At 44.2% G+C, this 26,460-nt stretch overlaps 1 protein-coding gene across 1 annotated transcript in view; it reads right to left on the reverse strand.

The window, feature by feature from the left end:
- RAP1B (RAP1B, member of RAS oncogene family) overlaps positions 1–26,460 on the reverse strand; it is a 159,126-nt gene that overhangs the window by 19,648 nt on the left and 113,018 nt on the right. Inside the window, exons 5-6 of the mRNA XM_082256720.1 lie at positions 24,114–24,254; positions 3,686–3,829 (exon numbers count right to left, since the gene is read on the reverse strand). Of these exons, the coding sequence (XP_082112846.1) occupies positions 3,686–3,829; positions 24,114–24,254 (285 nt within the window). The remainder of the gene's footprint in view (positions 1–3,685; positions 3,830–24,113; positions 24,255–26,460) is intronic.

The raw sequence follows: 26,460 nt of genomic DNA on the forward strand, positions 1-26,460 counted from the left end.
AGGCCAGTCTGGGGCCTCCAGAATGACTGGAATCCCTTCCACCTCTTTCCTGCGCAGAATCCTCGGCAGGAGTTTCAGTGGAGGAAAGGCCTGGCTACAATTCTCTGAACCTTCCTGTTGAGAAGCAAACAGATCGACCTCGGGTGTAGGGACCATTCCCCTTGATCAAAAAAATGGCGACTCAGGTAATCCGCTTGCCTGTTCTCCACACCTGGGATGTGTACAGCAGAGGAGGGCTGGAACAAACTTTTCCGCCCAAGCCAGAATCTGCCACCTCCCTGGCTGCCAAGACACTCTTGGTGCCCCCCCGGTGACTGATATAAGCCACGGCCGTGGCATTGTCCGACTGAATCCGAACCGGACAATCCCACAGATGAGTCGTCCATTGGCTCAGACAAAGCTTTATTGCTCTGAACTCCAAAACATTCATCAGTAGTCTTGACTCTTCCACTGTCCAGGTTCCCTCGGCACAGCTTTCCCAGCACCCGGCTCCAGGCTGACAGGCTGGTTTCCGTGGTCACCACCGTCCAAAACAACGGTAGGAAAGACTTGCCCTGGCATAGAGCTGGCGACTGAAGCCACCACAACAGAGCAGACTTTTTGTGGGTCAACCGAATCAAATTGTCAAAGGACTTCGGATCCTTGTTCCATTTGACAAGAATCTCCCTTTGTAAAGGTCTCGTGTGGAACTGAGCAAATGGAACCACATCGAAGGTTGATATCATCAGACCCAAGGCCCGCATGCAAGAGGACAGATTGTTTGCCAACAGCAACCGAATCGCCCCCTGCAAATTCTGCAGCTTATTCAGGGGAAGAAAGACCCTAGCCAAAGTGGAATTCAGAGTCAGGCCCAGATAATCCAGTCTCAATGATGGTATCAGGGTGGATTTCTTGAAATTGATATTCCACCTAAACTCATGTAGGGTTCTGACAGTGATTAACAGATCGTCCAACAGGGCTGAATGAGAGTCTGCTCTCAATAGAAGATCGCCCAGATACCCCAGTACCACAATCCCCCATTGGTGCAGCAATGCTAACACCAGGGCCAGTACCTTGGTAAAAACCCTAGGAGCGGAGACGAGACCAAAGGGTAATGCCAGAAATTGATAATGCTAGCGAAGAAACCGCTGATGCGCAGCGTAGATAGGGGATGTGTAGATATGCATCCTTGATATCTATGGAGGCCAAGAAGTCTCCCTGGTGTAGGGACGCCACTACCCTGCGGATGGATTCCATCCGAAACTTCTGTACCCGCACAAAGCGGTTCAGTGCCTTGAGATCCAAGATTGGACCCACCTCTGTTCTGGGCACAGTAAACCGGTTTGAATAAATCCTTGAAAGCGTTCCTGAGAGGGAACCGACACAATCACCCTTTGTGCAAGCAGATCTTGTACCGCCTCTCGTAGATCCCTTTAGCGGTCTGGAGATAGATGAAGACTGGACGGGAAGAACCTGTCCGACGGTCGAGACCAGAATTCAATCTTGTACCCTGACAGGATCAGTTTGTGAACCCATTTGTCCTGAATCATGAGCAGTGAAGGAAGGCCCCCACCTATGACGGGGGGCGCCTTGCCCTTAGAGGATCGAGGGAGAAGGAGTAGTCTTCCCACCCGTAAGACCTATGATCAGTTCATCCAGAGAAGATCCAAACAACCTGTCTCCCGTAAAGGGAAGATCAGTCAAAGCCTTCTTGGAAGCCTTGTCCGCTGACCAGCTTTTTAACCACATCATGCGTCTAATGGCAATCCCAACTGCAGACACCCTGGCCACTAGGGGGGCCACATCACACATGAACAGAAGGGCTTGAGCCATCTGGTCCAGGAGTTCAATCAGCGCCAGGGGAGCTGTTCAGCGTCGAAGTTCCCCTTAAGCAACTTCACCCATTCAGTGACCGTCTGACACCAGACTGTTCACAAAGATTTGTTTTAGAATGGAACCCATCAACACGTGTAGGTGGGACAGACTCCACCCATCTATACACGGGGTCTGTAAAGGCTGGGGGATTCCTCCACCGGAACCACAGTAGACTTATTTAATCTGGAAACTGGGTGATCCACCTTTGGTGGCACGGTCGATCGACTGGAAACCGCCTCCGCAAATTGATAACTGCGTTTAAAGCACTTGGGCACCACTAGCACATGCTTGTCACGCCACCATTGTTCATTAACAATATTGTCAAAAAGCTTCGGACAAGGAAACACCTTGCCTGACTTCTGGGCTTTGTGGGAGCCAAAAGAAACCTGGGGACTCAAATTTTTTTACCGATTTAAAATAATGCAGTGTCACTTTAAAATGATCGAAAAATCGAGATCACACCGCCGGCACCAGCGGTATCACAAATCTCAATCTTTTAGCAGAGTGAGTAAGGAAAACCTAGAGGGGACCCCAAAATCATTACCCAACTGCACAGGAGGCTTGCTGGAACGTTCTGTGAAACAAAGTAAAAAACGATCTGACACAGGAAATAGAATAGAAAAAAATGGACCCCCGCAGCAGCCGTAATATTATGCCCCCCCCAGGTAAGAACCTACTAGGGGAAGGGGAAGGAATAACTGGGGGGGGGGGGGGGGGGACTGGTATGTCCGAGAGGCCAGGGGAAGTGAGGGATCCCCCTGAGGGTCTGACCATTCCCAGAAGGGGGCCCACATCCACCCCGAGACAGCAAAAGGATTGAGGGGGACAGCATTACTCACCATACCACGGTAGCAAGTGGGCACCACTCCGAACAGACCACCTCCCGCCCGGGGTGTGGGTGCTGCCAGCCAGGGGCTATGTTGCGACTCAAGGCATTCCAGGTCATCACGTCCCAGCAAGACGGTCCACTCGCAGGCTCGTCCCCATCCATAGAGGCTCTGTCGTGGCAAGGCCTAGTGCTGGACTATAACCTGCTCACGCTCGCTGGCCAGGCTGGGAGACCTTAAGGATCTAGATTATCCAGTCCGAAACCCATCCGGCTGTTGCTAGTAGTTCTCCAGGGACTCTAAACTAGCAAATAAAATTACATAACAAGAATTTCCTTTTTATATAGCCAAGACCGAAGTCCCAGCAGAGAACTAGGTCCTACTCCTAAACTAGGCAGAAACAAACTAGAAGCTGTAGCAGAGTGTGTGGGGTTATGCCTGCAGGGGCAGCCCCATAGGCAGGGTAAAGCTTTTTCATGCCTAGTGTCCTATTCCTGATGGGAGGAGCATAAGCCAATGGTCTAAGAAGATATGGAGCTGCGTGTGTCAATGGACGATAGAGAAAACTTATTAGAAGAAAATGAATCTTGATAAATAAAAATGATTTGCTCTTTCCAGAGCAGAGGAAAGACACCCCTCTCCATGATGACACTAGTAAATAAACTGAGGCATGCTGGGATTTAGAGGAATTATACTGGGCTGTCATAAAGCCTTGGTTGCCAGAGTACATGTGTGGGGATGGCAGCATAGCCTTGTGTCTCTGAATACCATCCTGTGTCCTGTAATGTACGATTAAGTTAAAAGGTTTTTCAAACGTTAACATTTATTTCCATCAGGCTGATCTCTTTTACCAAAAACATTGAAAATGCTATGCCTCCTCATAACAGATTGTATGCTTGGTAATTATACAGACAATGGTCTAATTATATCAGGTGTTCAAAGCTAAAATAAAATTAAACTATTGTCAAAAAAATCAATGCACACAAAATCATATACCATTTTACCTCATTGACATTAATCTTGGACTTGGCAGAGGATTCCAGGAATGCACAGTTGTTCCACTGTCTAGCTAAATTCTGCCCCTGTTCTTTGCCCACAACCCTTTCATCCTCCAAGTCACACTTGTTTCCAACAAGAATCATTGGTACCTAAAGACAAAACATTATATTTCAATGTGAAATTTGAAAATGTACTTGATATGTTATTAACTTGGATGCAAGGGAAACAGATCAATCATAAAAAACAATATATAGTTAGAAGCAGATCTTAACCACCCTAAAGTGTGAGAAATCGAGTCATAAGAAACAAAAGTAAAACCAGGTTTAGAAGAGCAAACAAAAGAGGTGTTTTTGTCTAACCACAAGGTGCCTATTAGGCATTTTATTTACATCACTCTCACCTTGCATGGTGTTTTACGTTAGGTATGGGTTATACAATTATTTTCTTATCTCACAACAAAAAAGAACGAAGATTTTGAAGACATTTAAGATCTAGCATATCGCTAGGGCTGCAACTAAAGATTATTTTCATAATCGAGTAGTTTGCCGATTAAGCGGATAATAACCTTAAAAAAAGTTCCGGATCGCCCGCCCTAGTTATACTTTGACGTTAAATACCAGGGTTATGGCAGCTGATAGCTGCCATAACCCTGTATTTTTTTTTTTTTACTGGCGGGCGGTCCTTTCTCATAAAAGTGGTCCCAGTGGCGGATTCCACGTGGGATCACTTTCATGGATGGCAGGAGAGGTCACCTCCCGGTGCTTCCCGGTCGTTTTCCCAGCTTACCGGAGCCGTCTGTAGCGGGGAAAACAATCCGGCCCTTTCCACTCCTAGGAACGAAGTCGAGTGAAGGCAAGCTTGCCCCCACTCGAGTCCATGGCCTTCGAGGACTGGAGCGACATCATGCATCACTTCCTCCCAACACCCTTAAAGGGCCCATTTTTTCTCATGATGGAGAAAAAAATATTTTTTTTTTTTGCTTTTTATAGTTTAGATGTGAGATCTGAGGTCTTTTTGACCCCAGATATCACATTAAAAAAAGAGGACCTGTCCTGCTTATTTCTATTACAAAGGTTGTTTACAATCCTTATAATAGGACAAAAAGTGATCATGCCCACATATGTTAACCCCATCCCAAGGAGGGGCCCATGTCCACAACAAAACCCTCCAGGGGGAAGGGGGACACAGCTACTCACTATACCAGGAACCAGGCAGGCACCGCTCCAAACAGAACCCCTCGCCATTGAAATGGGGGCTGTCAGCCAGGAGGAGTGCTGCAACTCGGGCCGTGACCCGATCGTATGCGACCTCGCAAGGCATTTAACTCACAGGCCAGCCCCCCTTCCAGTGAGGCTGGGGCGCGGCCGACCTAGCGCGGAGCTGAGGTCTGAGTGCGCTCGCTGGCCAGGCTGGGGTGACCACTGGATCTAGATTATCCAGCCCGTCGCCCAGTACGGCAGTTGAATGTAGATCTCACAGGAAAAAAAAAAAAAACAGGAGAAAAGATTTCTATCTAAAAAGGAAAAATATTGCCAGGACCAGAGATCCCAGCAAGGAACTAGGTCCTTACTCCTGACTAGGCAGAAAAAAAACTGAATCCGTATAGCAGAGAGGGAGTATACCCCTTGGGACTGCCCAAAGGGGTAGCCAGATTCTTTTTCTGCCTAGTGTCCTACTCCTGTAGGGGGTAGTATAACCAATGGTTTTCTTTATGGATATGATCATTTTAAATATAATGCACAATACTGGTAAAAGTTTACTTTAAATGTAATTGTAATGCCTTATATTAAAATTATTATTTTTTTTTTAAAACAGCAAACATGCCATACTTGCCTGCTCTGTGCAATGGTTTTACACAGAGCAGCCCTGATTCTCCTCTTCTGGGGTCCCCCACTGACGCTTCTGAGTCCTCCTGCCTTCAGAGTGCCCCAATAGCAAGCTGAAAAGTATAGTATAGAGTGTTCCCCTATAGCAAGGTAAAAACTTATGTCTTTAGAACCACTCACTTCCTGCCCAGGACTACATGTCCCATCAGGCTCCTCACACATTGCCATTCACAAGTTCTCAGGCACTTACAGCTCAGTATACCATCCATACATGTCAGTATGTGTGCTGCACTGTGTCTTCTGACATGTATGGAAGGTGTGCCATTCACAAGTTCTCAGGCACTTACAGCTCAGTATACCATCCATACATGTCAGTATGTGTGCTGCACTGTGTCTTCTGACATGTATGGAAGGTGTACCAAGATGTATGTGTGCTTTACTGTATTTCTTGATATGTAAAATAATAATGCGTTCTGTATGCAGGCCAACTAATCAGCTAACCAACTAATGGATCATGAAAGTAGTTGACAACTATTTTCATAATCGATTAGTTGTCGATTAATCAATTAGTTGTTCCGGCCCTACATAGCACAAAAAATATGTGGTTTAGTTCTGCATTTAGGTGTGCCTGCGTATACATGTGTTTAGACATACAGGTGCATCTTCTAGAATTAGATAATCGAAAAATGAATTTATTTCAGTAATGAAATTTCAGAAAATTAGATTACATAAGACCAATAAAAGAAAAAAAAAAAAAAAAAAAGATTTTTAATACGGAAATGTTGGCTTACTCAAAAGTATGTCCATGTACAGTATAGCATGCACTCAATAATTGGTCGGGGCTCCTTTTGCATGAATTACTGCATCATGTGGCGTGGCATGGAGGCGATTTGACTCTTTCTTTAGAAATGTAAATTTTGCTGTAGCATGTTTTATGCATGCTACAGATGTGCCACTTTACAGGCACATTAAGAGGACCCCCAGTCACTATATTTAAAGGATTTTTTTTTTCATTTTTATTGTCGCACTTTAAGAGTAAATTAAAATCACTGCTCCTGCAAAGGAAAAAAACAAATATTATTGATACATGTCCCCCAGGGCATTAATCTGACTCCCACGCCCCTTTTATGGCCAATTACTTGCATATAAGCCTTCAAAATGGGCACTTGATTTTTCCTGTTCGGCCTCCATAGATTTCAATAGGGTTCGCTGTTTGGGTTAGAACATTTCCCTTGTTCGGGGGTTCTGCTGTGAATGGAACAGGGGAGTGTTCAGCCCATCCCTATACCGTATCAGCAAGGTCTCTCCCAGGCAAAGATTTCAAAGCAGACTGGGGTTTCAAGATGTGCTGTTCAAGCTCTTTAGAAGAAGCACAAAGAAACGAGCAATGTTGAGGACAGTATATGCAGTGATCGGTCAAGGAAACTTAACTCAGCAGATAAAAGACACATTGGGCTTACTTTCCTTCGATAACAGAAGATGTCTAGCAATGCCATCAGCACATAACTGGCAGGAACCAGTTGGACTCAGGTACACCCATCTGTTGTCCGGAGAAGTCTGGCCAGAAGTGGTCTTCATGGAGGTATGACCCTTTAGCTACAATTCTTCCAATATAGAAACAAGGCTAAGTGACTCTACTATGCACAAAAACATAGGAACTGGGGTGTAAAAAATGGCAGCAGGTGCTCTGGACTGTTGAGTCATAATTAGTGTTGAGCGAACACGGACTGTATTATTCGTGTTCGTACCGAATAATTGGATTTTTTGTACCCGAACACGGACACTTTACTGTATGTTCGGGTAAAAATCCGTGTTCGGTCGTTTTATTTCCGGGTTTTGCATGCTTTGGCGCTCTTTTCATGGCGGGCTTTCAACAGCCAATCAACAATCGTTTAACTGGTGTGCCTTAAGCCATCCCAGCCATGCCTGCAAATGTCTCAGTAGCTGTGATTGGCCGTCTGAAGCATGTGACCAAGTCTTTATAAGTTCGAGGCAGCCGCAGCGGCGTCATTATGCTGCTTAGATTCAGGGACAGAGCACACATCAACGTGCTGGCTGCTGATTAGGGAAAGATAGGCAGGAAAAAACCATTTGTGTCCGGATAGAATTGAGGGACAGGTCGGAGTGTTTAGGCAGGGCGAGTTGTAGGCATTTTAGGGATAGAGTCTGCTGAATTATATAGGGTCAGTGTCTTCTACAAACTACAATCGATATTGCTGTGTGGGGGGTGGGGTCTGCACTCAATCCTGATCTACGATCTCTTCTCAATCCTGTTAGGGACAGAGTCTGCTGAATTTTAGGGAAACTGTGTTCTACAAACTACAATCGATATTGCTGTGTGGTGTGGGATTGGAGATAGGCAGGTGTCAGTGATCCACATCCATTTTTCTGTGTGTGAGCTGCAGTGAACACAATCTTTTTGGGCTGCAGTGAACACAATCTTTTTGGGCTGCAGTGAACACAATCTTTTTGGGCTGCAGTGAACACAATCTTTTTGGGCTGCAGTGAACACAATCTTTTTGGGGTGCAGTGAACAAAATCTTTTTGGGGTGCAGTGAACACAATCCTTTTTGGTGTGCAGTGAACACAATCTTTGTGGGGTGCAGTGAACAAAATCCTTTGTGGGGTGCAGTGAACACAATCTTTTTGGGGTGCAGTGAACAAAATCCTTTTTGGGGTGCAGTGAACAAAATCCTTTTTGGGGTGCAGTGAACACAATCTTTTTGGGGTGCAGTGAACAAAATCCTTTGTGGGGTGCAGTGAACACAATCTTTTTGGGGTGCAGTGAACACAATCTTTTTGGGGTGCAGTGAACAACATCCTTTTTGGGGTGCAGTGAACAAAATCCTTTTTGGGGTGCAGTGAACAAAATCATTTTTGGGGTGCAGTGAACACAATCTTTTTGGGGTGCAGTGAACACAATCTTTGTGGGGTGCAGTGAACACAATCTTTTTGGGGTGGAGTGAACAACATCCTTTTTGGGGTGCAGTGAACAACATCCTTTTTGGGGTGCAGTGAACACAATCTTTTTGGGGTGCAGTGAACACAATCTTTGTGGGGTACAGTGAACAGAATCTTTGTGGGGTGCAGTGAACACAATCTTTGGGGGGTACAGTGAACACAATCTTTGTGAGGTGCAGTGAACACAATCTTTGTGGGGTGCAGTGAACACAATCATTGTGGGGTGCAGTGAACTCAATCTTTGTGGGGTACAGTGAACACAATCTCATACTGAAGGTTTGAGGGTGCTGCCTGTTCCATACTCCCCCTACTCCTCATCTAGCCTTTTAGGGGTACAAACAATAGTAATTGGGGCCTAGTGTGGTTGTGTACGTGTGATATACATACACTTTTTTGGGATCATATTTTCTATTCCGCTATTTAATCAAAAACCTTTGGGGATCAGTTAAATTGGGGGATAGTCTGTGTTGGTACGTGTGAGAGAGATCCACCTTTCCAAGTTGTTGGGGTTCATCTCATACTTCTGAAGGTTTGAGGGTGCTGCCTGTTCCATACTCCCCCTACTCCTAGCCTTTTAGGGGTACAAACAATAGTAATTGGGGCCTAGTGTGGTTGTGTACGTGTGATATACATACACTTTTTTGGGATCATATTTTCTATTCCGCTATTTAATCAAAAACCTTTGGGGATCAGTTAAATTGGGGGATAGTCTGTGTTGGTACGTGTGAGAGAGATCCACCTTTCCAAGTTGTTGAGGTTCATCTCATACTTCTGAAGGTTTGAGGGTGCTGCCTGTTCCATACTCCCCCTACTCCTAGCCTTTTAGGGGTACAAACAATAGTAATTGGGGCCTAGTGTGGTTGTGTACGTGTGATATACATACACTTTTTTGGGATCATATTTTCTATTCCGCTATTTAATCAAAAACCTCTGGGGATCAGTTAAATTGGGGGATAGTCTGTGTTGGTACGTGTGAGAGAGATCCACCTTTCCAAGTTGTTGGGGTTCATCTCATACTTCTGAAGGTTTGAGGGTGCTGCCTGTTCCATACTCCCCCTACTCCTAGCCTTTTAGGGGTACAAACAATAGTAATTGGGGCCTAGTGTGGTTGTGTACGTGTGATATACATACACTTTTTTGGGATCATATTTTCTATTCCGCTATTTAATCAAAAACCTTTGGGGATCAGTTAAATTGGGGGATAGTCTGTGTTGGTACGTGTGAGAGAGATCCACCTTTCCAAGTTGTTGGGGTTCATCTCATACTTCTGAAGGTTTGAGGGTGCTGCCTGTTCCATACTCCCCCTACTCCTAGCCTTTTAGGGGTACAAACAATAGTAATTGGGGCCTAGTGTGGTTGTGTACGTGTGATATACATACACTTTTTTTGGATCATATTTTCTATTCCGCTATTTAATCAAAAACCTTTGGGGATCAGTTAAATTGGGGGATAGTCTGTGTTGGTACGTGTGAGAGAGATCCACCTTTCCAAGTTGTTGGGGTTCATCTCATACTTCTGAAGGTTTGAGGGTGCTGCCTGTTCCATACTCCCCCTACTCCTAGCCTTTTAGGGGTACAAACAATAGTAATTGGGGCCTAGTGTGGTTGTGTACGTGTGATATACATACACTTTTTTGGGATCATATTTTCTATTCCGCTATTTAATCAAAAACCTTTGGGGATCAGTTAAATTGGGGGATAGTCTGTGTTGGTACGTGTGAGAGAGATCCACCTTTCCAAGTTGTTGGGGTTCATCTCATACTTCTGAAGGTTTGAGGGTGCTGCCTGTTCCATACCCCCCCTACTCCTCATCTAGCCTTTTAGGGGTACAAACAATAGTAATTGGGGCCTAGTGTGGTTGTGTACGTGTGATATACATACACTTTTTTTGGATCATATTTTCTATTCCGCTATTTAATCAAAAACCTTTGGGGATCAGTTAAATTGGGGGATAGTCTGTGTCGGTACGTGTGAGAGAGATCCACCTTTCCAAGTTGTTGGGGTTCATCTCATACTTCTGAAGGTTTGAGGGTGCTGCCTGTTCCATACTCCCCCCTACTCCTCATCTAGCCTTTTAGGGGTACAAACAATAGTAATTGGGGCCTAGTGTGGTTGTGTACGTGTGATATACATACACTTTTTTGGGATCATATTTTCTATTCCGCTATTTAATCAAAAACCTTTGGGGATCAGTTAAATTGGGGGATAGTCTGTGTCGGTACGTGTGAGAGAGATCCACCTTTCCAAGTTGTTGGGGTTCATCTCATACTTCTGAAGGTTTGAGGGTGCTGCCTGTTCCATACCCCCCCTACTCCTCATCTAGCCTTTTAGGGGTACAAACAATAGTAATTGGGGCCTAGTGTGGTTGTGTACGTGCGAGATACATACACTTTTTTTGATCATATTTCCTACTCCGCTATTCAATAAAAACCTTTGAGGATCAATTGAATTGCGGGATAGTCTGTGTCGGTACGTGTGAGAGAGATCCACCTTTCCAAGTTGTTGGGGTTCATCTCATACTTCTGAAGGTTTGAGGGTGCTGCCTGTTCCATACTCCCCCTACTCCTCATCTAGCCTTTTAGGGGTACAAACAATAGTAATTGGGGCCCAGTGTGGTTGTGTACGTGTGATATACATACACTTTTTTGGGATCATATTTTCTATTCCGCTATTTAATCAAAAACCTTTGGGGATCAGTTAAATTGGGGGATAGTCTGTGTCGGTACGTGTGAGAGAGATCCACCTTTCCAAGTTGTTGGGGTTCATCTCATACTTCTGAAGGTTTGAGGGTGCTGCCTGTTCCATACCCCCCCTACTCCTCATCTAGCCTTTTAGGGGTACAAACAATAGTAATTGGGGCCTAGTGTGGTTGTGTACGTGCGAGATACATACACTTTTTTTGATCATATTTCCTATTCCGCTATTCAATAAAAACCTTTGAGGATCAATTGAATTGCGGGATAGTCTGTGTCGGTACGTGTGAGAGAGATCCACCTTTCCAAGTTGTTGGGGTTCATCTCATACTTCTGAAGGTTTGAGGGTGCTGCCTGTTCCATACTCCCCCCTACTCCTCATCTAGCCTTTTAGGGGTACAAACAATAGTAATTGGGGCCCAGTGTGGTTGTGTACGTGTGATATACATACACTTTTTTTGGATCATATTTTCTATTCCGCTATTTAATTTAACTGGGCCTCCATGCGAGACCTGTGTGCCTTGTTGCGCTGTTTTGAGTACTCCACCAACATGGCCAGTGGCAATGACGCCGTTCTCAGCTTAACTATCCCACTTCCATGCCTCCTTGAAAAAACAATTCGGGCGATGATGGAAGAGGATGTGGCACAGGATGAGGAGGAGGAGGAGGATGAAGAGGTAACATTTCCAAGGCTTTCAGGGCAGTCATTCGCAAGGGGCTCCGAGGGTGGGTTCCTGCACACGCAAACGCCAGGGACGCAATTGTCCAGCAGGGGCACAGTTCTGGAGGATGAGGAGGATGAGGAGGAGGAGCTGGAGGAGGAGATGGAACCATGTTCACAGCAGGGTGGCACCCAGGCCAGCTCATGGCCATCACTGGTGCGTGGCTGGGGGGATACAGAGGACACGGACGATACACCTCCCACAGAGGACAGCCTTTCGTTGCCTCTGGGCAGCCTGGCACACATGAGCGATTACATGCTGCAGTGTCTCCACAACGACCGCCGAGTTGCCCACATTCTAACTTGTGCTGATTACTGGGTGGCCACGCTGCTGGATCCCCGTTACAAGGACAACGTACCGTCCTTAATTCACTCACTGGAGCGCGATCGCAAGATGCGCGAGTACAAGCGCACGCTGGTAGACGCCATGCTGCTGGCATTCCCATCTGACAGCGGGGCCACAGTGGAAGCACAAGGCAGAGGAGGAGGAGGAGGAGGTCGCCAACGCAACCAGGGCACCGCCAGCACCTCAGAAGGCAGGGTTAGCATGGCCGAAATGTGGAAAAGCTTTGTCAGCACGCCACAACAAACAGCAGCACCAGCAGCTCAGATGGAACGTCTTAGCAGGAGGCAGCATTTTACCAACATGGTGGAGCAGTATGTGTGCACACGCCTACATGTAGTGAATGACGGGTCTGCCCCCTTCAACTTCTGGGTCTCCAAATTGGGCACATGGCTTGAGCTTGCCCTTTACGCCTTGGAGGTGCTGGCGTGCCCTGCAGCCAGTGTATTATCTGAACGGGTATTTAGCACGGCTGGGGGCGTTATAACAGACAAGCGCAGCCGCCTGTCCAGAGACAATGTGGACAAGCTCACGTTCATTAAAATGAACCAGGCATGGATCCCACGGGACTTTTCCGTACCTTATGCAGAATAGCAATGGATACCGACCTTACCCACCCATTGTTCCATTTTTGCTCTTTCTCACTCTTTTGGGGTGTACCCTCATTTAAAATTTTTGAAAAGAAGCAGTGTTGGCTACCTCGTCCTCCTCCTCAGGGCCAGATTAATGTAGGGGCTTATTGGAGCTGCAGCTCCAGGCCCCTACCTTTTATATAGGCCCCGGGTTGGCCATATTCACTGTTACCGCTCTTCTGTCACTTGTAAACACAGAAGTCTGGCTTCTATGCTCGCTTCCCCAGGCAGCACCCTCAGAACCTCCCCACACAGCGTGAAGGCCGGACAAGGAGGGACAGTTGGCGATGCATGGATGTGTTTATGGGCTTCAGAGACAGCATCCCATGTTGAATTAGGCATGCATGGCTGCACCCTTCCTCCTCTGGGTGCATGGCAAGGCACGGCCCTTAAGGCCCTTCAAAATCCTCAGCACCAAGCCCATGATGCTGTTAATCCGGCCCTGGTCCTCCTCCACCGCCGCTTCCACCTACACCGCCCATAGGTGTGCGCAGCCTATTGCATTAAGGTGTGCACCCCAAAGTTGAAATACACATGCATGTGTTTGCCAGCAGGGAGAGTAATGTATCGGGGCCATGTACCTGTAGGCAAGGAGAAATAGAGCAGAGCAGGTCCCAGGGAGATCTTTCCCATCTCCTCACTGGCAATGCTATGTGCCCTAGGTGATTAGGGTGTGCCCAGGCACACCCAGCACACCCTGTGCGCACGCCTATGTCACCGCTAGGCTTGTGACGGTATCAGATTTTCATGCTGCGATTAATTGATTAAGGTTTTGCCACGGTATACGGTATTATCACGGTATTCTATTATTAAATTTAAATTATTAAATTTCCACCTCACTTCAATTTCATTGCTGAATTTAGGGGCTTTGGTTCACTTATGCACATTATTATATAGTCAGTCAGTACAGACTCTGTGAACCAGGCCTAAAATAGGTCATCAAGCAGTGTCTGGCCTAACTGGTGATAACTGGTTCTGGCGCTCGGCTCCGATCCGATGGCCTGGTCATTAAGAGGGCAAATCCTTGTGGTCAAGAAGTGGTTAAACCTGAAGGAGGTGTTGTTTATAAATTACTTTACTATTGCTTTAGGCCTGGTTCACATGTATGCGGGTTGGTGGTTCACATTTGCACAGGCATAGCAGCCCATTGATTTGAATGGGCTGCTATGCCCTCATTTTCCGCAGAAAAAAGGTGCATGCAGCATTTTTTTAAAATTCAGTGGCCTTGAAATCCATCCTGCTTTTGCACCATGCGACTAACCTGCAGTTCCTGCTCTGGCAAGCTTTCTGCATTTTTTGTATACGTGGGCACGGCATTTAAAAATAAACAGTTTGCGTGTGCAGCAACGGCAGGTAAGTCGCATGGTGCAAAAGGATGGATTTCATGGCCACTGCATTTTTTTAAATTCTGCATGCACCTTTTTTCAGCTGAAAACGCAGGCATAGCAGCTCAAGCCCATTCACATCAATGGGCTGCTATGCCTGTGCAAATGTGGGCCCCCAACCCGCATACATGTGAACCAGGCCTAAAGCAATAGTAAAGTCATTAATTGGTTAAACCTGCAGGAGGACCGGTGTTTTTATCTATTAATGACTTTACTATTGCTTTAGGCCTGGTTCACATGTATGCGGGTTGGGGGCCCACATTTGCACAGGCATAGCAGCCCATTGATGTGAATGGGCTTGAGCTGCTATGCCTGCGTTTTCAGCTGAAAAAAGGTGCATGCAGAATTTAAAAAAATGCAGTGGCCATGAAATCCATCCTTCTTTTGCACCATGCGACTTACCTGCCGTTGCTGCACACGCAAACTGTTTATTTTTAAATGCCGTGCCCACGTATACAAAAAATGCAGAAAGCTTGCCAGAGCAGGAACTGCAGGTTAGTCGCATGGTGCAAAAGCAGGATGGATTTCAAGGCCACTGAATTTAAAAAAAATGCTGCATGCACCTTTTTTCTGCGGAAAATGAGGGCATAGCAGCCCGTTCAAATCAATGGGCTGCTATGCCTGTGCAAATGTGGGCCGCCAACCCGCATACATGTGAACCGCCAACCCGCATACATGTGAACCACCAACCCGCATACATGTGAACCAGGCCTAAAGCAATAGTAAAGTCATTAATAGATAAAAACACCGGTCCTCCTGCAGGTTTAACCACTTCTGGATCGCAAGGATTTGCCCCTTTAAAGACCAGGCCATCGGATCAGAGCGCCAGGACCAGTCATCACCAGGTAGGCCAGACACTGCTTGATGGCTATATAATAATGTAATGTGGGCTGCTAGGCGTGTGTGTGTGTATATATATATTTATTAGAGCTGCACGATTCTGGCCAAAATGAGAATCACGATTTTTTAGCTTGGAATAAAGATCACGATTCTCTCACGATTCTCTGTGTAACAAAAAAAAAAAAAATTGGGATAACTTTACTGTTACGTTTTTTTTTTTTTTTTTATTCATTAAAGTCTAATCATTGCGTTTGAAAGACTGCTGCGCAAATACAGTGTGACATAAAATATTACAACAATCGCCATTTTATTCTGTAGGGTCTCTGCTAAAAAAATATATAAAATGTTTGGGGGTTCTAAGTACTTTTCTAGCAAAAAAAAAACTGATTTTAACTTGCAAACAGCAAGTGTCAGAAAAAGATCCAGTCTTTAAGAGGTTAAACTTCCTTTCTCCCTGGCAGAGGGAAGGAAAAGATACAAATGTAATCATTTTTGTTTATAGTTAGGAGACTTAATGCTGAAAGGTGTTAGCTGAGTGAGTGAATGAGTCATCCAGCTCACTGAAATGTATCAATTCACAAGTCAGGCAGACTTGACAGAGAAACTCGGTATTTTAAAAATGCCACAATAACAATACCGTGGCTATGCAATACCGCGATATATCGAATTACCGAAAACCGGCATATGTCTAGTCACCGCCACATCCACCACCACCTCAACCTCCCTCCTACTCCATATGGGCCTCGTCCTTCAGAGATGAAGAAGAACATTGTTTTATTTTTCTGTTTTTTTTTGTTGTTTTAAGTTATTTCCCTATCCACATTTGTTTGCAGAGCACTTGCCATGCTCTTAATTACGTTTTGCTGCCATTTGCAGCACTCTAGCCCTTTCCTTTGGTGTTTTAGAGCCATTTTAGTGCCTTAAAGTTCGGGTCCCCATTGACTTCAATGGGGTTCGGTGTCCGGGAAAAGTTCGGTAAAAGTCTGGGACACGGACCCGGACTTTTTTTTAAAGTTCGGCCGAACCCGTCGAACACGGACATCTAGGTGTTCGCTCAACCCTAGTCATAATATAAAATATTTGCCTGTAGCAGGAGGTAGTTTGTTTGCGAAAAGGGCTGGAAAGCAAAACAATGAGTGTCTGCAGACAGCAGTGAAACATGATAGAGGTTGCAAGTTTGGGGCTGCATTTCTACAAATGGAGTTGAAGATTTGATCAGAATCAATGGGTGTCCTTTATGCTGAGAAATACAGGCAGTCATCGAGAACCATCTTCAGCGTAAAGAAGGACCAGGAGTCCTGGAAGAGATGGTTTGGCCCCTGTCAAGCCCTGATCTCAACATCATTGAGTCTCTCTGGAATTACACGAGGAGACAGAAGGATTTGAGGCAGCCTACATCCACAGAAGATCTGTGGTTAGTTCTCCAAGAAGTTTGGAACCACCTACCTGCCAAGTTCCTTCAAAAACTGTGTGCAAGTGTACCTAGAAGAATTGATGCTGGTTGAAGGTAAAGTGTGGTAACGCCAAATTATTTGATTTGGATTTCTGTTCTGTTCATTTACTTTCTATTATGTTAATTGATAAAAATAAACTATTAATACTTCTATTTCTGAAAGCATTCCTAATTTGCAGCACTTTTTCACACCTGCCTAAAACCTTTACACAGTTGTGTATAAACTACTTACAACACAGTTTTAATCGAAAGTCTTTTTTTTGTACGTTCTTCCTTTTCTTTGCAAAGCACTGCTCAAACTGTAGGTTCTATATAAATCTTGTATGATAATATTTACTCAAACATAATTTATATAGATATATGCTGATTTCTTTCGTTATTATTCCAGACAGGAAGCCAAAACCTTGCCTAATACCTGCTGAGACCAGTTATAGGACGTGAAACATAGGAGTTCACATAGCTTTTCAGTCCAATAGTTGTTCAGCAGCTCTGGTTTCCCTGTGTAAGGCAGGCCGTGTTTAATGCAATTTTGTTTCCTTCAACCATGGGTTGAAGGAAAGTAAATGGCTTGATTCCCCATTAACACAGTCAGTGTTGATGGGGGAATCCCTTCTGAAGTGCTATTGTGTTTTGCTGGTGTTAATTGGGGGGGAGGGGGGGGGGGCAGGGGTGGAAACCTGATAGGCTGGTTCTGCTGAAGTTGATCGATGGATCGACTTCAATACAACCAGCCTGCCCATTGATGGAACGAAATTTGGCCAGTTAGTGCCGGTTCACATATATGCGATACGGGAACCCTGCGAATCCACTGCGGGTTCACGCATCGCATTCAAATTGCAGGCAGTTCACACTGCCATATGGGAATCGCTAGGGGTGGCAATACTAAGTTAACGACACCCCCAGATCAGTTCGTATAGCACAGTGCAACTGTCAGTTCAGACATGAATCTGATCGCATACAATCTGTATGGCTGAATTTGCATCACACAGACATCACAAGTGATTTTCAGAGCAATGCGCTCCGAATCACATGCAATGTCTGTCATCGCTATAGTGTGAACCGGGACTTATTGCCAAAAGTTTTATGCAACATGTGTTTTTCTTTGAAACTGTGCATCTAAAATTAAAGAGACGATTTTCCACTTTACAATAATTACTAAATACCCCTGAAGGTATCCTTTACACCAGTACTTCTTTATCTAAATAAAGTATATTATTATAAAATAATAATTAAGCTTCACGTCCTTCTAAATCCTAAGAAAGAATTAAAGCAGCTAAAGTAAGCTTCTCTGCTATACTATGCACCCTGAAATGAACCCTTTATGGGTTTTTTTTAAGTGGGTTTAGGTATCTAAATGCTGCAAAGCTCCCCTGTATAACAAAAAATATTATAAACATTTGGTAAAAAGTACTACAATCTCTTCCTTTTACAAAAAAAAAAAAAAAAAGAAGACGGACGGACGGACACAAGGACAACAGCATGATTTGCAAAGCTAACATGCAAATCTAAAAAGGAGGTGAGCTTTTCTTTATTACAGAAAATAAAGGCTAAAGACAATAGCTGTAAAATTCATTTAAGCAAATTGACTATAACCAAGAAGTGTAACGACAAAAGCAGTTACTCCCAAACAAGCGCTTACATGCATTTCATATTTACATTAGACTGAATACTCCAAACTGCAGTGTAGTAATGCATTCAGACTGATCAGACAAGCAAATTTCTTGCCAACAGGTCACAAGCAATACTCCTGGCTGTGAATGCTGAAGATGAATTTAAACAGACTACATGACAACTTTCATTTTTCCCATTCTAGAGAAATGACAAAAGGATGCAAAGCTAATCATAGCAAAAAGGAAAATAATAATGCCAATAAAACTGCAGTTCATTCCCCCAACTGTAATTTGAACTGCAGTATGACATTCTGCAGGTGCTTCTCACTGGTCTAGTAGACATGTATACTGGGTTACTACCAGGGCTTTTTTTCAGCAGGAACGCGGGGGAACGCAGTTCCGGCACCTCCAATGGGTGATGGAGGGTCTACTGATGCTGGCTGCTGGGAGATCTATTGTTGCTGGAGGGGATCTATTTTTGCATGGCAATCTATTGTTGCTGATGGAGAATCTTTTGATACTGAGGGTTAATTGTTGCTAGAAGGGATCTACTGTTAAAGGGAGGGGTCTACTGCTGGCTGCTAGAGAGTCTATTGATGCTGGGAGATCTTTTGCTGCTGCTGGGGGGGGGGGTGTCTATTGCTGTTGGCTGTGGGGGATCTATTGTATTGCTTTTCTTGTTATCATAACCTAATTGCATACATTCTAATACAAAATTATACTTGGTTTCATATTCTCTAAAAGAGGCTGTACTGGAAGCTGGGTAGGGGGTGGAACCAAGGTTCAGTGCTTGGAGGTTGGAGGGGGTGGAACCAAGGTTCAGTGCTTGGAGGTTGGAAGGGGTGGAACCAAGGGTTAGTGCTCGGGGGTGGGTAGGGGGCGGAGACACAAAGTAACTTAGAAAGGGGAGTTCCTGCACCTATTCTCGGAGAAAAAAAAGCCCTGGTTACTACTAATAAACCGTACATAGGAGTGTATCTAATGGAAAATTGCAGCATCTTGGTTCAGCACACCTTGGAACTGGGCAAACCAAGTAAAGGACACCGCCAAAACGACAAATATAAAAACGATTAAATCTCAAAGAAATAACTTTTAGTAATTTTATAAAGTACTCTAGTCATTGCTTTGCTCACAAATTATACAATGAGCTTGAAAGACTTGGAGATTTCTTACATGTATCTTAACCCCTTTCCTGCCCTCCTGTACACATACATGTGGCCTCAGTGAAGTGGATGTTGTACCGTGCGGCCGCATATATGTGTGCCTATGCACCCAGCACAGAGATTGGGCTTTCCCCAAGAGCCCTGGGTCTAGTACTAATGATCAGGAACCAGGAAACCTGGTTTCAGTTCATCTGATCATTGTGATAACCTCTGATTGGCTATCATAGTGATCAGTCACTGTACAGCCCGCTGTGTTTTTTTTCTCTCCTCTGAATGGATAGAAAGATACATTGCATCTTTCACTCCTTGCCAGGGAAGAAAATGTAAGCAAACAAATATTAGTAGGTCAAGATATGTGTGCTTTAGGGCTCTTTCACACCGGCGACCCGATAGATCCACCTGTCAGTTTTTTAGGCAGATCTGATCGGATCCTCCATGCAGCTCTATGGGGCAGCAGATGTCAGCGGAGACACCTCCGCTGACACCCGCTGCCATCCGTATCCGATCCTGTCCGTGAAATCTGGATGGATGGAAACCCTATTTTTCCATCCGTTCAGGGATCGGATTAGAGCGGACAGGCGGTCCGCTCTCATCCGATCCCCCATAGAGAGCAGCGGGAGCTGTGACACCTCCCTCTCCGCACTGCAAGCAGAGACGGAGCTGTCATCCGCCGGCTCAGCGGGGATCAGCGGATCGATCCCCGCTGAGCAGCACGGATCCGCCTACGGAGGCGGACCGTGTGAAAGAGCCCTCAGGTAGGATAAAAAACAAAACAAAACAAAAAAAACAAAAACTTACTATAGGTACAAACAAACCCCACACACGTAGTATGATTGCGATTGTCAAAAACAGGAGAGTATATTGGGTTGTTCTTTAGTAGTCAATTATAATAGCAAGAAATTTGAGCTAACTTTAGGCCACTTTCCATTTAATAAAAAAAATAAAAAATTATAATCAGGAGATATATCGTTACAATTTACCACTAAAAGAAATTCCAACAAGGTATAACAACAAGGTATAATCCACTTGGATATAAAAAAGTAGGTATGATGTTATATGTACAGTTTTACTAACACGTGTCAAAGTTGCAAAACTGTGTCCAGGCATTTAGATTTGTTTTACCCTCCATCACGTAGGGGGTCAAGCAATCTAGAAGAAAAATATGGTTTACAAATCTTACATCGTCGAGTCCCTTTATAAATAAAAATATTAACTATATACAGCAAGCATACTGTACATAAGTAACTGATACTAACTTTTTGTTACACTTCTCATTTTGTAAGACCAAATGATTTACTCACTTTTAGCACCTTTAACATTTAATAAATTCACACACTTTGGCAAGTTGGTTACAATTCAGCACACATGCTGTAAAAAAACAGCTGAAGGCTATGCCCACATTGGTGCAGGCTGCAGGAAGGGGTGTAATTGTACACCTTCCAGCACACCACAGAAAAATGGCGACACAGTTTAGGAGATGTATGGGGGTGGGGGGTACAATTAACACTAATGGCAGTTTCACGCACTGGGAACCGCACTGCACTAAGCAGTTTCCCTGCGGCCTCATTTTCTGAAAAGGTGCAGGGACATTTTCCCTGTGTTTTTAGTGGGTACAACAGCCCAATCAAATTAATTTGTTCCTTTGTCTGTACAAACACAGCTGTGGGGAAACCGTGTAGATGTGAACCAGGGCTGAGGTAGAACCATGGACAAAGTAAAGTAATGGAAGTTTTTTGTTTACTCAACTGTGAAATTTGGGCAACACATAGTAACTGGAGTTTGCACTTGTTTAGACTGTCATACAGAAGAATTTAGTTGTGTCGTGTGGTCACATAAAAACACCAAGCTACTGAAAATTTGCTCCCTTGCCAAAAGGTCTTGCAGTACTGATTGGAGTCCGTGCACCAAGACTAAAGTCTCGTACACACAATCGGACGAACTTTCGTCTGTTTTTTGTTGCATGCTAGTCTTAAATGGAAAGAGAAGGTTACTTTTATACCAAAATGCTTGTACGACAGAATTCAACTTCAAAAGTGATGTCATGTGTTAAATTGTTTTGTGTTCTTTAGTTTGAGCATGCGTAGTCTTGCTCTTACGATTTTTTTCGGACGGAAACCGTACTAATGAAATGAAAAATCAGACATTGTGTTCACGTACAATAACAATTCTATAACTTGCACATCCAAGTTTTTTGTTGTACGAAAATTCGTAACCGGCTGTCGAAAGCACCATACTAACGATCCAAAAATCAGCAGATCGTTCATCGGATGAAATTTTATTTCCAATTTTCTTATCGTTTGCACAGGCATTTAGGCAAAACAGCAGCCCTGCCTGAATTCCCCCACAGTCCTTTATATCAGAAGAGACTGAGGGAATGATTTACTAAAACTGGAGAATGCAAAATCTGTTGCAGATGTGCATGGTAGCCAATCAGTGTCTAATTGGTTTCTATGCAGAGCTGCACTAGGTTTTGCACTCTCCCAGTTTTAGTAAATCAACCCCTATGTGGCCAAATGGTCATTACGCAGGGCTGGCAAAGCAAATTTGTACTAGATCTACAGGAAGAGTTTGTTCATATAAAGATGGTTTTATTTTTTATATTTGCATTTTTCCTTTCTTTGTTGAAAGTTCTTTGCAGAGGTTTGAGTTGACACCCAGCAAAGCACCAAAATGTCACAGGTCCATCTCCCCTGTAGGTAATGGATGTGAGCACACATTTATAGTTTTAGATGGAGGACGGCAGACTGAGTCACCCCCTGGTTAATATACAGCGCATCCCGAAAGTATTTACAGCGCTTTACCTTTTCCACATTTTGTTACAGCCTTGCTCCAAAATTAATTAAATGCATTATTTTCCTCAAAATTCTACAAACAATACCGCGTGATAACGTGAAAGAAGTTAGAAATCCTTACAAATTTATTAAAAATAAAAAACGAAAAAAAAAAAAAAAAATCACATGCACATAAGTATTCACAGCCTTTGCTCAATACAATACTTTGTGGAGGCACCTTTTGCACCAATTAAAGCCAAGTCTTTTTGAGTATGATGCTACAAGCTTGGCACACCTATTTTTGGGCAGTTTCTCCCATTCTTCTTTGCAGGACTTTTCACGCTTTATCGGGTTGGATGGAGAGCCTCGGTGCACAGCCATTTTCTGATCTCTCCAGAAATGTTCGGTCTGGTTCAAGTCTGGGCTCTGGCTGGGCCACTCAAGGATATTCACAGAGTTGTTCCATAGCCACTCCTTTGTTATCTTGGCTGTGTGCTAAGGGTCGTTGTCCTATTGGAAAATGAACTTTCACCCCAGTCTGAGGTCCAGAGCGCTCTGGAGCAGGTTTTAATCAAGGATGTCTCCGTAGATTGCTGCATTCATCTGTCCCTTGATCCTGACTAGTCCCCCAGTTCCTGCCACTGAAAAACATCCCCACAGCATGATGCTGCCCCTGCCATGCTTCAGTGTAGGGATGGCATTGGCCATGTGATGAGCGGTGCCCGATTTCCTGCAGACATGACGTTTACCATTCTGGCCAAAGAGCTCAATCTTTGTTTCATCAAACCAGATAATTTTGTTTCTCATGGACTGAGAGTCCTTCAGATGCCTTTTTGCAAACTCCAGGCAGGCTGTCTTTTACTGAGGAGTGGCTTCTGTCAGGCCACTCTACCATACAGGCCTGATCGGCGGAGTGCTGCAGAGATGGTTGTTCTTCTGGAAGGTTCTCCTCTCTCCAGATAAATGCTGGGGTTCTGTCAGAGTGGCCATCAGGTTCTTAGTCACCTCCCTGACTAAGGCCCTTCTTCCCCGATCTCTCAGTTTGGCTGGGCGGCCCGCTCTTAGGAAGAGTCCTGGTGATTCCAAACATCTTCCATTTACAGATGGAGGAGGCCACTGTGCTCATTAAGACCGTCAATGCTGAAGAAATGTTTCTGTACCCTTCCCCAGATCTGTGCCTCGATACAATCCTGTCTCAGAGGTCTAGAGACAATTCCTTGGACTTCATGGCTTGGTTTGTGCTCTGACATGCACTGTTAACTGTGAGAACTTAGACAGGTGTGTGCCTTTCCAAATCATGTCCAATCAACTGAATTTACAACAGGTGGACCCCAATCAAGCTGTAGAAACATCAAGGATAATCAATGGAAACAGCATGCACCTGAGCTCAATTTTGAGTGTCATGACAAAGGCTGTGAATACTTATGTATGTGTTTATGTTTCGTTTTTTTAGTTTTAATAAATTTTCGAAGATTTCAAACTTCTTTTACACGGTCATTATGGGGTATTAGTTTGTAAAATTTTGTGGGAAATAATGAATTTATTCCAGATTGGAATAAGGCTGTAACATAAAATGTGGAAAAAGTGAAGCTCTGTAAATACTTTCCGGATGCACTGTACAGCTTGGCTAATCCAAAAGATAAAAAATAAAAATTCGGTCCACCTGGGAAAGTTTGGGTATTCCTGTCTACTTTTGTGTGTTGCAGCTAATCCTTTTGCATTGCTCAAAATATAAAAAAAATTATAAACCCAAACAGGAATAGTTGTATATCCACAAACGAGCCACATCAGATATGCACATAAAACTCAAGCGGAGATATTCCTGGTGAATAGGGACATTGTCAAGTGATTACTCTAAATCAGCTACAAAAAACAGAAATTCCTTTTTACTGGAATGATCCTTTAAAGCAGTAGAAGCAGCCCAGCTTTTTTACACGACACTAACCTCAAACCGAGCGAGAACTTAAAGACGAAAGATGGAGCAATATATAAAGAAAAAGAACCCTTTCCTCTTAATGTTGCAAAAAGTTGCTTACATCATCAGTGTCTTTGACTCGTAGGATCTGTTCTCTGAGGTCCTGTAAATCATTAAATGTAGACTGTGCAGTTATGGAGTACACTAAAGCAAAGCCTTGTCCATTTTTCATATAAAGATCCCGCATCGCTGTGAATTGCTCCTGCATTAAAAGAAATACAAATACAGGTCAATAAGGCATTCACAGACACAAATGAACCCAAGCTAAAATGTAGGTAAAAGTATCTGAAGCAATTTTTTAAAACTCCATTTATTGTGTAGATGACAAATGTACAAAGTTATCAAGTATCAACAGGATTGATATTTGACTGTGTACATCATGACAAAAAAAAAAAATAAAAACAGAAATGTTACAAATAAAGCCTCCATCTCATGTCTACCTCTTCAAGGGTAAGGCTTCATTCACATATAGGCGTCTTGGATCGCGGCCAGAACTGCTGCGATTCTACCCGTGATCCTGAACCATTGCAAGCCGCGGGACGCCCATATGATTCCCGTGACTCGCAATGGCACCCCAAAACGTGGCGTGATTTTGCCACAATTGTTGCCCAACGAATTGCGGTAAAATCCCGCAACAGAATCGCGGGACGCCTGTTGCCCAAAAGAAGTTCCTGTACGTTTTTGGGCGACAGGCGCCCCGCAATTCTGTTTGTGATATTTTACTGTGATTCATCGGGTGTTAATCGCGGCCAAAACACGCCGCGTTTGGGGTGCCATTGCAAGTCACGGGAATTGCACAGGCGTCCCGCGACTTGAAATGGTTCGGGATCTCGGTCCGAATCGCCTATATGTGAATGGAGCCTAATTACCAACATAACATATAACACAAAATGCAACACACTAGGGCCATAATGTGCTAGCATGAAAGGCATATGTACTGGCGCTTCCATCTTTTTTTTTTTTTTCACTGGTGTGATTTAAAACATTTGCAAATACTTGTAACCTCTGTTGGTATCCTTTATATTATAAAAGCTAATCAAAACCAAAAACACAGCCACATGTAAACCATTACCAATTTCGACAACACCCCCCCGTAACACCTTACCAACCACACATCTCTCCTGTTATACGTTATGCCACTCCATTCCTTCATGTACTGCCACTCTCAGAATGTCTCTCCTGCACATACTGGCAGCTGTCAAACTCACACACTCCTCTGTTGCACTTACTGAGCACTGTCATACATACCTCATTCCTGTCCTAAACAAACTGCCCTGCTGTCATGCCCACCACACTCCCTTATGTACATAATTCCTGCTGTCAAAATCTCCATCACATAATTAATGCTCTCGTACCCTGCCACACCCCACTCCAGCACATATTCATGCTGTCAAGCCCGGCACACTCCTTTTCTAAATATCTTGCACAGTGTTTCAAATGGAATGAAATCTGAAATAGTTTTTTTAGGCTGACTTCCGTCCATGGATATTTTTGCATAGTTACGTGGGTCCACCCTGGACCAATGCTAAGTATGCATGCTCTACACTAGAGCTGCACGATTCCGGATAAAATGAGAATCACAATTTTTTTTGCTTCGTTTCAATATTGCGCCAGAGTATCGTGATCTTTATTCTAACGCCATTTTATTCTCTAGGGTCTCTGCTACAAAAAATAGATAATGTTTGAGGGTTCTAAGTAACTTTCTAGCAAAAAATGATTTTAACTTGTAAGCAACAAATTTCAGAAAAAGGCTTAGTCTTTAAAGAGGTTGTAAACCCCCAAAAAATTGTTTTTTTCTTTTTGCAAGCTGCAAGAGAAAAACATAATGAGCTAGTATGCATTGCATCATTATGAAATACTTACCTTAGAACGAGCCCCCGCCATGCCGTCCGCTTACCTGTATGACGGGCGACATGTCCAGTGGCACGTCTTCCGGGATCGCGGCATCCGGCCATCTGATTGGCCTGAGCCGCGGTGACGTCACTCCCGCGCGCAGGACCCGACAGTCACGGCATGGAGCTCTGAAGGAACGGCACGAGCAGCCGTTCCTTTAGAGCGCATGCGCCAGTGACGTCACTGGCTGCATGTAAGGTAAATATCTCCAAAACGGTACATGTTTAGGAGATATTTACAGTACCTATAGGTAAGCCTTATCATAGGCTTACCTATAGGTACAAGTTACAGAGGAGGGTTTACTTCCTCTTTAAGTGATTAAACTGACCTCATTTACAGACCAAAGCTCATTCCTTTGATCTAAAAAAAAAAAACAAATGATACAATGTTTATCTTTATCTCACAGCACTGAGCAATGTGATACACTTTGCAGGCTGTTTTTGACAGCTGTGAGAACTGAACTGCTCTGCACTTACATAAATCATGGAAATGCTGGATTAATATCGTGAGGAGGA

Source organism: Pelophylax lessonae (genome assembly GCF_965119305.1).
Source record: "Pelophylax lessonae genome assembly, chromosome: 4".
Taxonomy (NCBI): Eukaryota; Metazoa; Chordata; class Amphibia; order Anura; family Ranidae; genus Pelophylax; species Pelophylax lessonae.